Below are 15,963 nucleotides of genomic sequence, written 5' to 3' on the forward strand. Positions count from 1 at the left end.
AATACTTTGGAAGTTTGATTATACTCATCTACCTGTGTCTACTTTTTTTTTTTTTTGCTAAGTAAGCATAATACATTTGGTTTAAAATGAGATGAGCTAAATAAATGACTAATCTTATAAATTTCAAAAATTGGGGGAAAAAGCTCTAGAAATTTTAGGGAATTTTAAAGAATCATTTCCTAGAGGTGCCTGAATAAACCTGATTCTTGCTGCCTGTAATAGTTTTGCCTTTTTCCAGGAAAATAAGACTGTTAAATAGCTTAGCTTTCAAATACAAGTGATTTTAGAAAATCAGTCAGGAAATAACCTCCAATTTTATAATCATTTTTTGTCTTCATTTGACATTCAGGATATATTTGTAATAAATATACCATTATTATTTGTGTTTAGTAATGGAAATTGAAGACAAATGTGGCAACAAAAGGACATTGAAATGTTTCTTTCAGTAAAGGAAGAGCACTTGAGATACATTTCTAGAGGATCCATTAACAAATTCCTCATGTAGTACCTAGAAGTAAATTGGCAGCCTGAAAAGTGATAAAACAGTGCTTGAGAGATTCTGCAGCTATTTGTAGCTCTGTGTTTTCCTTATGATTTAAAAGTTTATATTTTGCTGTCAGGTAAATATGGGAAGACTGTCACATACTTGGCATCTCTGGTTTTTTCTGCTTATATATTCTGGATGATAAGATTTTCAAACAGCAAATTTAATGACCAGTTTTTAGAAATAGATAACATCCTTAGCAAGCTAATAATTACCCAGCTAATAATAAGTAGATCTCTAGCATTCCTAAAAATCTTTTCTGTAAAACTACACAATGAAGTTGGATAACAACATTAAGTGGGTTTTGATTATATCCCATTAGTTAAGGTAAACTAAAATGAGTGCTCACTTTAAAAATTGACCTATTCATTTTAAGCACGTTCTTAGAGGAAATTGTATAAGCTATATTGTTTGATCTTTTAAAGAAATCTAAGATAATATTTAGTGTACATGTCTAAGTTGCCAGTGGCCTTGGGGCCCTGCCAAGGCAGTGCAGTGCAACTGCTTTCTAAAGAGTGCTCTCTCTACTGTACTTCCAGTTCACCTCCCTGATGGTTTTGGATCCCACTGGGATACTTGAGCAATCCTCTATTTAACCATGTACTTTCTCTCTGACTCAGTCGGGACTTTAAGGTGATGGGAATTGAAGAGCACGTCTAAGAGATTCTGTTATTCAGTAAGAAAAATAAAAGCAGCAGTTTTATTGAATCTGCCATTTTCCTTGTTTCTTGTACATGATAATCAATGGCAAGGAACATTTTCTGTTAGCTTTTTTTCCTGCTTTCTATTCCAGGTCAGTCTTCACTGTTTCCAATGGAAGATGGATTTTTGGATGATGGCCGTGGGGATCAACCTCTTCATAGTGGCCTGGGTTCACCTCACTGCTTCACTCACCAGAATGGGGAAAGAGTGGAACGATATTCTCGCAAGGTGTTTGTGGGTGGATTGCCTCCAGACATTGATGAAGGTATATTTAGAAAGAAGTGTTTATAGCAGGGTGTCCATATGGTGGCATGTAGGGAACTCATGGGTAGTGATTGCCGTTGTTATAATAATCTTATCTGGCTCCAGGTATTCAGTCTTGATTGCATTGTTCTCTTGTTCTTTCTTCCTGTCATAGCATATAAGATTAGTTGACAGAAGGAAGGGGAGCAGGGCTGTGCAAACCATCTGAAACAAGGGATTGGACTACTTGGAAAAGAGTGTAAACATCACTGGAAAAACTTCCCAAGGATTCTATTGTTGTGGGCAAACATGGGTGCTAACTGTGTTTTTGTATATGTATGCTGCCTTGGCCAAATTCAATTATGTAATTTTTAGTTTTTCCCACTTTTTATGAGTACTCCATAAATGTATAGTTCATCGTTTAAAAGTTTAAAATCTTAGATGAAGCATGAACTTTTGAAAAATATAGCCTACCGTTGTACTATGAGAAAGGGAATCTTAAGAGTTATATCACTTTGTGAGTATTTTTTAATTCAGTAAATGTTTACATGTGTTCTAAATACCATGCACTGTTCCTAGGCTTGTTTACAAGGTGGAAGGTCTCTGCTTGCATAGCATTTACATTCTAGTGGGAAAGGCCCATAAACAAAGTGTAAACATGCAAGAAAATATCAGAGAACAAGTGTTGAAAAGCAAACAGGATGATGTGTTATAGAGATGCAGGGAGCAGTCTTAGGAAAGCCTCTTTGAGGAAGTGATATGTAAGCTGAGACCTAAATGAGGAGCCAAGCTCTGCAAAGATTGAGACTAGTTGTTCAGGAATATGCTATTCATCTGTGGGTCTAAGTGACCGTAATAAAAATCCAAGTGACAGACCTTATAGCAAACACATATCCTTGGTTGTTTTCCTAATTTCTTTTGTCTTGGTTTCCTGAAGGGAAATGGAGATAAACTAATGCATGTTATGGAGAATAGAATAGATTTCTCTAAAAATAAGATCTAATAATAAGGTGTAATAACTTCCCATTTAGACTGGGATCAAACGTACTGAGTCACTTCTTTTCCTTAAAATGATCAGTCTTGGGTGGGTGCGGCAGCTCATGCCTGTAATCCCAGCACTTTGGGAGGCTGAGGTGGGAGTATAGCTTGAGGTCAGGAGTTGGAGACCAGCCTGAGCAACATAGTGAGACCATATCTCTACCAAAAATAGAAAAATTAGCTGGGCGTGGTGGCATGTGCCTGTAGTCCCAGCTACTCAGGAGGTAGTGGAAGGAGGATCGGTTGAGCGCAGGAGTTTGAGGTTACAGTGAGCTATGATGATACCACTGTACTCTAGCCTGGGCAACAGAGCAAGACCTAAACTCAAAAAAAAAAAAAAAGAAAAAGAAAAAAAAAATCAATGTTTTGAAAAGTTGAGATAAAAATGGTTCTAAAAAGTCAAAGATTGAAATAAACACAATTTTTTTTTTTTTTTTTTTTTTTTTTGTCTATGATAAAATGTCTTGGTAGAAGCTGTGCTCAAACGTCAGGTTTGTCTGAAGCAATCTCTGCCCTGCCCTCAGAGAGCATGGCTTGAAGAATATTGTGTTCTGCAGAATTATGCACTAAAAATTATATGGTTTATGGGGAAAATAGGGTTAAAGGTAAATCATTTAAAACCTAATGAACTTTGTACCTGAAGCACTACCAAAAAGAGAATTAGTAGCTCGGTGATAACTTGGATAATTCAGGCAAATTGCTCAGCATGCTTGGGACTGCCTCAAGGAATATTGAAAATGCACAAAAGCAATAAAGTGGAAATGTTGGCTTGCAGGCGTGGAGACAACGCAGATGGAGATGGGCCTTTGAACAGCGAAGAAGTTCACGCTAAACCCAGGAGTAAGGGCTGAGGGTACCACTCTCTGACAAGAGAGCCGTGGTTGCCACACTTATTTTTAATTTTCTTATAACAGAGCTGGGAGGGCTCCTGCCTGTGTATCAGACAAACTGGGGGCTTTTTCCTATCCTGATGAAGGTTACAATTCTAGCCTTACTGTGCTAGCTCACCTTGCCTGGGAAAAGTCATTTATGTACCAGTACAACTTCCATGTTATACTGGCATCATTCCCCTACTTACCAGGCTCAAATGAGCAAAATTTAACATACAGACAGGTAGGTATCATAGCAGGACAGACTTTACCGTTAATAGTCTGTGAGAGATGAAAACAGTTCTACCAGATTGGAGTTTGAACATCTTCCCCATCTCTCTTTTCTTCCATCCTGCCCTATTATCAAGTCTTACCACATGTGCTTACATATTCTTTCCAGAAGTCTCTTGGAAATTTATTTTCCTATAATCTCATTAGTTGTCCAAATATACGTGTAGCATAATTAGTATTATTTAAATTAATAGTAAAATATGATCACGCCTTCCCTTTCTTTCATATTTCCCCACTTTTGTTTTCTTTTCTTCCTTTCCCTTCCTCCCAGGGAGATATTGCTGTCCCAGGAATTCGATTGGTGAGGGGGAAGAGGGTACAATTGGAGGGGTGTGTATGTGTGTGTGCGCGTGCGTGTGTATGTATATATGTGAAGGATTTTGCCCAGAGGTCTCATCAGCAGCCGACACGGTGTCCAAGAAATTAAGGCAACAAGAGCCAGGGTGCAAAGGTAGAAGGTCAAGGAGGCTAGCAGGGTAGCTGAAAGATTGGTACATGTTTTATAGATAATGGGAGCTAGGTTTCTCACCATGAGGAGGGGATTTATAAACATGGAAAGGAGGAAGGCTAGCAAAAGCTATGAGGAGTGGAATTGGAAGTATCAATATGAACTCATTAGTTTTTATAACTATACAGATACAGAAATAGTTACATGTGTGTATTCATTTATTTCCTAGCTTTGTCCCACTGAAAAGACTTAGAAATAATGAATACCCACTAGCAATGAGCATAGGGAGCACCCAAATCTTAGTTCCTAAATATCTTTTACCACTAAAAGGAACCAATACATCTTGGGAAAAAGGGCTGATTCTTGGGCTGGGGCCCAAGAAAGAACAAGATGAGCCTAGAGTATCTTCTTAGGCCAGAAAGTATGGAAGTGCTTACAGAATGATGGGGAAGGTCAGGAGGACATTTGTCCCACTGGCCAAATCAGGGACAATTTTTGGGACAAACTGAGTATCAAAATAAATGAGAGAATTAGATCACAACCCATTGGATAAAATAGATCCATACTGTATAAATAAATGAATAAATAAAGGAGATAGAAGGGAAAGTTCTTCCTTCCTGTCTAATACTAACTGGTAAATGTAGAGGGCATGCTGGAAATAGATAATCACCATTTGGCAACCAACGTTGTGGTAGTTGTTACAGGCAGGAGTCCTCAAAGGATGCCAAGGCTCATGAGGGAACAAGATATTGGTGGGTAACACAATATCCTCTTGTAAAATACTATTCAAATAGAGAGGGAGAAATGGTTTCCTTTTTGGTAGAGAAAACAGGCAGATACCACCTTGATCAGGTGATCAAGATTAACATGCCCAGTGATCAGAGAGGACAACATAGCATCATTATGGTGGCATTCCTGTTTGGAATGCATTGCATGAGAAACCAGAGTACAGATCCAGATTGAGGGTCACTGTCTTAAATTCGTTCAGGCTGCTATAAGAAAATACCATAGACTGGTGGCTTATAAACAACAGAAATTTATTCCTCACCATTCTGGAGACTAGGAAATCCAAGATCAAGGTGCCAGCAGATTCAGTGTCTGGTGAGGGCCTGCTTCCTCATAGTCTTCTTGTTGTAACCTCACATGGCAGATGAGTAAGGGGTCTCTCTGGGGCCTCTTTTAAAAGGACACTAATCCCATTGATGACCTAATCTGCCCCCATGACCTAGTTACCCACTAAAGGCCCTACCTGAAAACTAATCCTCACATTGGGGATTAGATTTTGACATGTGAATTTTGGAAGGGCCTTAGCAGTCATCCTACAGAATGAATGTAAAAGAGGAAAGAATGTGGAACTGTTCCAAATTGGAAAAGACATGCTCTAGGCATGTTACAACTAAGTGCAACCTGTGTTCTGGATCGGAAAGATAAAAAGAGATATTGTTGGGATAGTTTGAAATTCAAATGGAGTCTGTGAATTGGGTAGTAGTGTTGTATTAATGTTGACTTCCTGGGTGAGAGGGTTATATGGTGATATATAAGGGAGTGGCCTTGCTTTGAGCAGGTACCAACAGTTGTATTTTGGGATTACAGTGCATCATGTCAGAAAAAGATGACGAATGGCTGGCTGGCTGGCTAGATTGATTTGTGCATATATATAAATAGAGGAGGAAGGGGAAGAGAGAAGGAAGGGGGTGAAGGCAAATGTGCAAAATATTAATAGTTGGGAAGGCTAGATGAAGGAGAGGTAGAAGTTCCTTGTGCTGTTCTTGTAAATAGTAGATTTGAAACTTTTTTTTTCAAACTACCTCTAAAAAATGATCATAAAAATGTTTCAGTCTACTTTTTTGCTTTGTTGTTCATTAGATGAGATCACAGCTAGTTTTCGTCGCTTTGGTCCTTTGATTGTAGATTGGCCTCATAAAGCAGAGAGCAAATCCTATTTTCCTCCTAAAGGTAATTCTCAAGATTCATTATACTTATACAATTTATCCTCAGATTGTTTAATGTTTAGCCTTTTCATAAATGTTTACTTTCACTGTAAAATAATTTTTTGTTTACTTATTTTCCCAAATGTATCTTTAAAATTTCTACTGAGTATACTTTTAATTCAAATTTAATTTTACTCTAAAAGATGTTTCAAGATACTATCAAAATGAACTATATGTTGGTATTATCAGACTTGTGGTATAAACATTAAGTTTTAATTTTTGTGTGTGTATATTTTTCGATTCCTTTTCCCTTCCTTTAGTTGTAGTTTATGCATCCTTTCCCCTGAAGAATTACCAAAAAATAGGAAAACATATAAGCCTTCTTTTTCATTTTTCTTAGGCTATGCATTCCTGCTGTTTCAAGATGAAAGCTCTGTTCAGGCTCTCATTGATGCATGCATTGAAGAAGATGGAAAACTCTACCTGTGTGTATCGAGCCCCACTATCAAGGATAAGCCAGTAAGTGCAGTCTAGCATTAAATAGCTTCTTGTTTTTGCCTCCATTCATCTGTTTTGTTTGAAAAACCCACAGACGTCTTGATGTGTCTGGTGTACTTAATTGACATGTTTGTAAGTAGAATCTAAATAAAAGTGTCTTGTTGTTAAGCTCCTAACATTGACATTCTGTTTATTTGTACACATCATTTTGACTTTGAATTTTTGGTTAGTTGAAATATAATTGGTAAACCTTTGCTTTTACTTCACTTGATAATGCATTTGATAAAGATAAAGTAGGTGAATTTCCTCTGAATAATGGAATTTAAATCACAAATATTTGTATGTCTTTCTGTTTCCTTCTTTACTTTCATCAAGATTTTACCCAATACTGTTTTTAACTTTTTGCGTATGGTACTCTCCCAAAGTAGAATGAATTATGTATATACATGTACAGGTGCATTGCATAGTGTTTTTTTCTTTTTGGAGAAGTTTTTTCTTTATCATAAAATTTAGTCTTTAGTAACAGTAGCAACTGGCCTGTTTTGATGAATCTGGCAAATCAATAATTTATTATTACTCAGACACACCTAAGGAATGGTGGGGCATGATGCAGAATGGATTCATCAGTGGTCCCAGCTTAGGCAATAATTATTGGAGTTTGTCTTGGTGTCTTGGGTTCTCTACGTCAGGAACGTTTTTCTAAGAGCTCCTGTAATCTGGATGCCTTTGCTTGACTTGTTTATGTTCCTTGTCAATCCTCACAGGTATTTGAATTTAGGGACTTTCGTCTAGGACTCTGTTGGTGTGCATATTTGGGAATATTCTACTATCAGCCCATAGCCTTTGGTGTGGGCATTTGTTCAGTCAAATGCGCTACCACTGACCTGTACCCCCAGGTATAGGCATTTGTAACAGTTAATACATGCAAACAATTTTAAATGAGGTACATGGTTCTTGATTGAGCTTAAATAATAGGCATACTGAAGTGTTTATCACAAAAAAGTCTGTTGCAAATATCATCAATATTTTTATTTTGAAAATCTTTTTGAAATAATGCAACAGATGTGTTACTATCAAGGGTAGTTTGCATTTCTTGGACATACATTGATTGGACACACAATCATAGTTGACTTAGCACTGTATACTAATTGACATTGGATACCATGCTACATTTTTTTATTTTTTAAATTTTTATTTATTTTAATTTTATTATTTTGTGTTTTCTTTTTTGTGTTTTTTTTTGTTTGTTTACCATGCTAAATTTAAATTATATAGATATTGGGAGGTTGGGTAGGCTAAAGGCCCAAATAAGCTGAAAAACAGCTAATTACCTTACAGATAATTAAGAACATGTTAAGTGATTTGGCTCATATTAATAACAGGCAATTAAATTGAACTTTCCACATTGGTTTCAAGATGAAAGTTCTTGAGTAAACTAAACCAATGAAACGAAGGGTTGGTATACACTATTTTTAAGTCTTCTAGTTTTATAGCTTTATTGATTTATAATGACATGAGTTATTGCTTTTAAAACATAAAAAAATACTCGTAAAATTTAAAATTTTTTCCTCCATCAATTGCCTATATTGAGAATGAGACATTTTCATTTGTACATTCCTCAGGTACAGATTCGGCCTTGGAATCTCAGTGACAGTGACTTCGTGATGGATGGTTCACAGCCGCTTGACCCACGAAAAACTATATTTGTTGGTGGTGTTCCTCGACCATTACGAGCTGGTATGATAAACACAAAACCCTCTCTATCCTTTAGCATAAGAAATATAAAGATTTGCAGGACAAATTCTCCATAAGCATTTCAATTAATGTCAAAGAGAGAGTTCTAGAATCAAAGTGTCTGGGTTTGAATTCATGTGTTCTGCTCCCAGTTAAGAGTTGAGTGACCTTGGACAAATCATATAATTTCTCTAATTCTCAATGTCCTCATCTGTCAAGTGGGGTAAAAAGTGTGTGTATTTCATAGAGTTGTTTTGAGGATTAAATGAGATAACCAATGCAAAGTACTTAGCGCAGGGCCTCATAATGCTAAGTATCACTCTCCTCACTGTTGGAAAGAAAAGCCCCTCAAGAACAGATGATGTATTCAGATGTTCAGTATTTGTTTCCCATGTCCTCACTTGCCCAGCAGCTATTTACTGAGCGCTGAAATACAATAGAGTTCTCAGCAGTGCACCATGTTTTTAGAATGGTACTTACAGAAGAAATTAGATCCCTGATTTCAAGTAATTTGAAGTTTAATAGTATAAATGAGGTAAATGAACAAGAATGCAGTCTCTAGACGGTTCATGGAGAAGAAGATGCATTCATTATTTCAAGTTTTTCTTTTTTATGATAAATTGGTTAATAGCTAGACTGTGGGAAAGATAACAGTTTAGATGGACATAAGCTAGGAGGGCCCCCAAACAAAGAATCTGCCAGTTAGTATTCTAGTGTTCAAATAGTTATTTACATTAATCAATACATTGTTAACTGGTAAATTTATGGTGGCAACATGGCATAGAACAGACAAACCTGGGTGCCAAGCCCAGCACTATCACTTAACAATCTGTGATCTTGGACAGATTGATCATCCTCTGTGCCTCAGTTTCCTCAGGAAATTGCTACCTACTTCACAGGGTTGTTGCGAAGATTAAAAGAAAACATTGTAAAATACCTAGCAAAGCCCCTGCCAATAGTTAAAAAATTAAAGATAAACGCAGTGGACAACTGGCTGTAGTAATAAGTTTGATTTTAATAATTATTATAATGATGTGAGCTCAGAGTACAAATGAATTGCTTTTGATGAAACCATTGGTAAGCCAGATGAATTTTCCTGATTTCAAATACCCTCTGCGCTCCTTTCGTATTTAGTGGAGCTTGCAATGATAATGGATCGGCTGTATGGAGGCGTGTGCTATGCTGGGATTGATACCGACCCCGAGCTAAAATACCCGAAAGGAGCTGGGCGAGTGGCATTCTCTAATCAACAGAGTTACATAGCTGCTATCAGTGCCCGCTTTGTTCAGCTGCAGCATGGAGAGATAGATAAACGGGTAAGTCCTAGACTCCATTCTTGAAAGTTCCAGAAATGGTCCTCTAAATGTGTCATTACCAAGATTAGAGTGGGGGGATTTTAGGTGATAATAAATTGACAGCTGACAATTAAGCCTATAGGGTCATTTAGATTTAGGCTCTATAATATATTTTGGAATTTCTTATGAATTTCTTTTATCTCTTAGTTTTTTGAGTAGCCTAACCAGAATACTATAATCAATTTACTTGAGTTAATTTGATCTTCCCTAAACTATAACTTTCATCTATTCAGTCAATTGTTTAATAAATATTACCAAATCCTTTGAACTATGTTATATCAAGTATACAAGGATGAATGCCCTTGAGAGCTCCTGACTTTTTTTTTTTAATCTGGGACATCATGAATACCTTAGTAAGACCTATTTCTCAGTGAATTGTATTCATAGATTTATTTTTTAGCTTTCTGTTTCATGCATTCAGCAAATGTTTTCTTGCCCAGGACAAGAAGTCCCTGTCCTCATGAGTTTATGTTCTAGAAGATAGAACCATATCTTACACCAGTATTACTCAAAGTGTGGCCTATGAACCGACTGCCAGTCTGCCAACTGTTACTAGTTTGTGGTCAGATAGGAATTTACACCAGAATGTTCATCAGCTACATTCCTAAGCACAATGTTTAGTTCAGCTGACGATTTTTTTCATGGAAAGGCCTTCTTTATGAAGGAAGCAATACGTTAATTTATATTGTTGTATAACCTCTTTATTTCTTGGCACACTGGCATTTTCATTAGCACTGACTTTGATATCCAACACTCTGAGACATTGTGCTCAAAAAAATATTTATTGATAGATTTTATTGTGCTGTTCTTAAATCAATATGTAGAAATGATCAAGTTTCTACATGTATATTCTACTTCATGTTTCCTGTCATGTATATTCTACTTCAGTGGCAGTGAAAAATTTAAGAAAATAGTGGTGCTCCTACATTACTGTGAATATATTAAAGAGAAAGGTGTGTATTCTATTATAAACATGGGGAAAGGGGACAAGATTAGTTGTAGTATAAGTTAACATGCCTAATTGTTTTTTATGCACACTAAAAAATATCTACATCTCACAGCTTCATTCCAACATAAGTTTCAGAGTTGTGAGATTAGTCATTAGAATTTCAGATTTAATTTGTGCTCCTCTGCAATGAAATCTTTTGATTGGCGTTCTTGCTCTGTGGATATTACAATATTATGGAGCGGCCTAGAAGTGAGAGGCCTAGTGCTGTCCTATCTCCTTACGGCTAACCTTTGTCAGGATCCTTGTCAGACTTGGATGGCACCAGTGGTGGTGATAGCCTGGTGTGAGGGAGTCTCAAGCATGAGTCTCTCTAAGACTAAAAATAACCAACTCTTTTCTAGCTGGTGAATTAATAGCCAGGTGACTTTTAAAAACTTGAGAGGTTCAAATGACAGGTTGGCAAATTGAACACTGGAACAGGCTCAGTTTTATCAATTCACCTCTGACTTTTAGATTCAGGTAAACCGTTCTTACTGACAAAGAACAAAGCAAGGTTTTAGGCTGCGAGTACTATGGCTGCATCTTATTTTACCAGAGTTCCAGGTTTGCGATTATAACCCAAGATGTATGCAGTAGAAATAGAAACCATGAACCAGGCTTTGCAACTCAGAAATTCATGATGCAGAAGTCAGGCATCTTCCCACTGATTTGAACACTGAACTACCGTTTTGTGGAACTTGGATCCTCTTAGTTGGTTTTGTTTAAATATGTGATTCCACATATGACAAAAAGCCAGATCCACTAATTAAAATGGGGGTTTGTATCTGTGAAAAATTTCCTGTGGGTTTAATCTCATGATGTTCTAGTCTAAACACTTGGCTTCACTTGGTGATTTTTGGTGAAACCCTTTTTTTCCTTTGAAGGGTATCTATTTAATAAGACTAAAATGTAAAATGATAGACATAAAAGCCTTACGAGGTTCTTAAAAGATGACCTATCTTGACTTCAGTAAGTGAATTATTAGTTCTTCCTTTTTGGGCACCTGGGAACAGACTCACTCACACAGTGGATGGAAATATACACATATGGTAAGTGTTACCTGGTCCAGTCACTGAAAAACGTCAACTCCCTTCTTTCACTTTTGATTGCAGGTGGAAGTTAAGCCATATGTCTTGGATGATCAGCTGTGTGATGAATGTCAGGGGGCCCGTTGTGGGGGAAAATTTGCTCCATTTTTCTGTGCTAATGTTACCTGTCTGCAGTATTACTGTGAATATTGCTGGGCTGCTATTCATTCTCGTGCTGGCAGGGAATTCCACAAGCCCCTGGTGAAGGAAGGCGGTGACCGCCCTCGGCATATTTCATTCCGCTGGAACTAAAGGATGACTACAGTGCTCATTTTCAGGCCTCAGAATAAGTGCACTCTTCTGTTCGTTCTTACCCCTTCCTCAACCTCTTCACGCTGGCATGTCCTTTTGTAGCAGTCTGTAACTTAACAATAGTATAATGAACAGAATGACCTATAATATAGGTGTTTTGTAGATTCATGTGTCACTGCAAACAATATGTATGAACTCCTTTTTCATATTGCCATCAGGTTGCATAGAAGTTTTATTCTCTTGTTTTGTTGGAGACCAAGAGGATCCAAACTTCCTGCAACTTTTTCTTAGAGGAGAGAGAGAAATATTAAAAGAGAAATGAAACAATAGAGTATTTTGGGTTTTTAATTAAATTATTGTTAATAATATAACATATAAGAATACTTTTATTAAAATAACCGTGCAACAATAACACTATCAGTCTATCTGACACAGTTTTTCCCCCAGGGAAGTGCTTTTGCCTTGTCCTTTCTTTTCTTCCATCTTTTTTGTCTCTCTCTTTTTTCCATCCCCTTTTTATTCTTTTAACAGCAATGGAGGAAGTTAACCATTTTTAACAGGAAAGAGCATGTTAGAGCAAACAAATGCATGAGCAAGATTGAGCAGCATTATAATTAATTTTAAGGGTTTTGAGGCTGATCGTAATTTCATTATCCCTCAAAGTTACTACCACATCAGAAAAAAAGAATAGTAAAGTCAGCAGAGCTAGATTTATTTTCTTTTAAACAGTTTTTAAAATTCAGAATGTAAAAATTGGGTAAATTTACTACTGAGGGGAGTGCACTTATTTATTTAACTTACTTATCTAGTCACAGCCCCAGGAAACCTACCAAAGCTAGAATTAGAGACAACTGGTGGGAAAGCTAGCATTTCCTTTCCTAAGGAACAAATGTAAAAGTTTTATTTTTGATGTTATATATAAACTCTGTATCCCAATTTACTAACACTCATCAGGTGTCAGCCTTTGCTCTCCATTTTGACATTAAAAAACACCAACAACAGATCTAGAGATACCTCAAGGATATCATTTTTGATTTTGTGTTATAATACACTTGTAGCCAAAACTGGAAGACAACCAATATACAAATTGGCTGCTGATTGGCTTACTTTTATATTTAAAGTTACTTTGGGTATCCTGTAATTTAGTTGTAACATAGAAAATGGAAAAAAAAAAAGTTAAGTAGTTGCAAAGTGTTTTGCACTGTTGAATTAAGTAAATGTGTAAATCTGTGCAAAGGTATGTATGTTTATCTTACTCTTCCTATAAAGTAAAATAACATTACAGTTTCAGAATTTAGCATGGGACATAGTCAGTGTTTGAAGTGCCAACTTCATCAAGTAATGCATGCTTTATTATAAATAAAATTCTAGCTTTGAAAGGTGTTATGTGTTGAACAGTATGCTTCAGGAGTAAATTTAAAATAGTCTCTTGAAGCCCTAGTCATGGAAGTAACTTTTATTTTAATTGACATTCTCTTATTAAATGCCCTATCCATCATTAAAAGGATTATTATCAGTGGGCAAATTATTAAATAATAATAATAACAAAACTGAAGAGCAATCTTGCTAGTTGTGCTACCTAACAGTACCATCTTGGATCCTTCAAAACCAAAGACTTGCTCCAGCGCTGCTGTGGAACCACCTGGCTGATGACCCCTACTGGTGATCTTTAGGAAAAGCAGTCCTTTATTTTTAATACAGGCTTTAATGAACGATACCTGTTAAGTTCCAAAGGTCAAAATGGAGGCATTTGCTGTCTAATAGTCAAACATAGAAAGGGAGCTGCTTTAAAGAATTCCCTGCAAATATCGAAAGCAGTCATGCGAATGGAGGGTGCTCTTGTGTAGCTGGTCAGGGACTTTTTTTTCTTTTCTCCTGAACTACATAATTCTAATTGGAATGTTCATTTGCCTCTTCTTATTCTTTTAAATGCTTGTAGGTGGCTTGGGGTGTGCTATTGTGCTGTTCCTACTCAGTAAACAGGTGTGATGAGTTAACAAGAAATAACACTGTTTGAGAACTAGCTTTGAATAATAATTTTTCCCTTTGTACATGACCTGCTGAATTTCGGTACAGTGTTTTTGTAGCTAACTTATTTTGTCATGCACATAATGTATATTTGTTATGCACTACTTTTGTATATCTTGTTTTTCCAACAGTGAACATTTTTAGGCACACTTTTCACTGACGGGATATCTCTTTATGCAATACCTCAATTTTTCATATTGCAAAGAGTAGCTTTTTGTACTTTTATTACTGAGAGATCTTCATATACTTCATTTTTTAATATAAATAATTTTAATAAATTTTATTTTCTTATATTCTGCTTTTTATACATTTCAGTGCTCTGCATACATTTTAAATTATGAATGTTGTGCACTGGCAATGCTATTTTAGAGTCTGCAGAGAAGAGAAAGCATGTTGCTTAAACATTCTTCCCCAGCACCAGCTATTGGTGTACCTATAATTTAAGGAATAGTCTATGTAAAGTCACAAATTAATGAAAAAAATTCGCATGAAAATGACAGATAACACTGTAGTTCCTTAAAAAAAATTAAATGCATAAACATAGGGTAGAAATTTAAAATAACAAAATTGTCTACAGCTTCTTACTAAGTTTTTAAAATTATTCATAAAATGCAGACATTTTTGGTGAATGTTAGCCATTTTTAATATTAATAAATTGATGTTAAGTGTTTGATTCAGAGATGTCTGCTCTTTTAAATTATATATAAGAAAAAAAAATAGCCTGCCGTGGGACAGGTGTGTAATGTTAGTATGCATGACTAATGTAAGAAATTGTTATTCTACTAATATTTACTTGTGATTGTGTGACAAGTGTGTTTACAGATTATTTGGTTACACTTCAATTTACAGGGCATAAACAATGATTATCTATTACTCTGAACTTTATTGATTACATGTTCGTCAGATTACATGGGATTGTAGTTGGGAGTTACCATGTAACTCAAACATAATTAACATGTAATTAGTTTACAGATTTTAGGGTGTCACTTCAATTCACCAAGCATGTAGTTCTAGCGCACTAGCATGGCACCAGCCATGTACTTACAATGTAGTTACAGAGTAATTACATGGTTATTTTTGCAATGTAAAATAAAGTGTTTCTGATTATTTTCTATGTAAAGGAACCCTCTCCTTTCCCTTTCTGGTCCCCACGCTTTGGTATAATATATATACTTCTCCATACACAGACCTCTGCAGAATGCAAAATAAAACTTGCAGTGAATGAATTTAGCATTTTATGAGAGTGCTGTTGGAAAGACTTGATAATTCACCCCTTTTGTTTTGAAGAGTTGAATCTTCTGTTAAAAGGTGATTTAAAACTTGAATGTGATGAATTGTGGCAAGTTAACTTCAAGTTATGTGCAATACTTATTTCAAACTTTTGAAAGATCTTTGCAGTGTAATTCTTTGTTTTTAATTGCAGACATTTAAAAATGTCATTTTCTACTGTTAAGAGTAATCCTCTTTCTTGCTGGTGTTTCTAAAGAAAAGAATCAGAAATCAATCTTTCTACTAATGTAAATTTGAGATTATTTTTAAAAATGGAATAAAAGAGGTTTTGGTCATTTGCTTTATTTTATTATCTTATTTTAAAGCTACTGTGATTGATAGCATTGTAAGAATCGGGACAATATTGTATTCAACTGTTTTATTTTTTATATTTTTAAAATTTAAAGTATAATTAGTTTTTATAATTTTCATCAGATTTTTGTTATATTTTTTGGAAGTGAAACTTTTAGCAAGTGGGTGTCTAGTTTTTACTAATCCCTAATTTTTTTTTCCAGTGTATTGCTCATATTATCAGAAGGAAAAGTTATTTAAGTATGTCAGTTAATTGTACTACTTGGCTGAATTTCCATATAGTTTTTACTGTGTATGGGGAGGTTGTAGTATTTATTATAGCATTTTAAATAAGGGTAATTCATTTTTTATTAAAGTCATTTTCACGTTAAGT

The 15,963-nt window shown here is 35.7% G+C and overlaps 1 protein-coding gene across 2 annotated transcripts in view; it reads left to right on the plus strand.

Annotated features, from left to right (window-relative positions):
* CPEB4 (cytoplasmic polyadenylation element binding protein 4) overlaps positions 1 to 15,574 on the plus strand; it is a 65,132-nt gene extending 49,558 nt beyond the window's left edge. For both annotated transcript variants that reach the window (XM_012649730.1, XM_012649729.1), the window contains 6 exons: positions 1,338 to 1,511; positions 6,002 to 6,091; positions 6,467 to 6,585; positions 8,187 to 8,301; positions 9,433 to 9,614; positions 11,754 to 15,574. In XM_012649730.1, coding sequence (XP_012505184.1) covers positions 1,338 to 1,511; positions 6,002 to 6,091; positions 6,467 to 6,585; positions 8,187 to 8,301; positions 9,433 to 9,614; positions 11,754 to 11,981 — 908 coding nt within the window. In that variant the 3' untranslated portion in view covers positions 11,982 to 15,574. The remainder of the gene's footprint in view (positions 1 to 1,337; positions 1,512 to 6,001; positions 6,092 to 6,466; positions 6,586 to 8,186; positions 8,302 to 9,432; positions 9,615 to 11,753) is intronic.
* The last annotated feature ends 389 nt before the right edge of the window (positions 15,575 to 15,963 follow it).

Source organism: Propithecus coquereli, unplaced genomic scaffold (genome assembly GCF_000956105.1).
Source record: "Propithecus coquereli isolate 6110/MARCELLA unplaced genomic scaffold, Pcoq_1.0 Scaffold301, whole genome shotgun sequence".
In the NCBI taxonomy this organism is placed as follows: domain Eukaryota; kingdom Metazoa; phylum Chordata; class Mammalia; order Primates; family Indriidae; genus Propithecus; species Propithecus coquereli.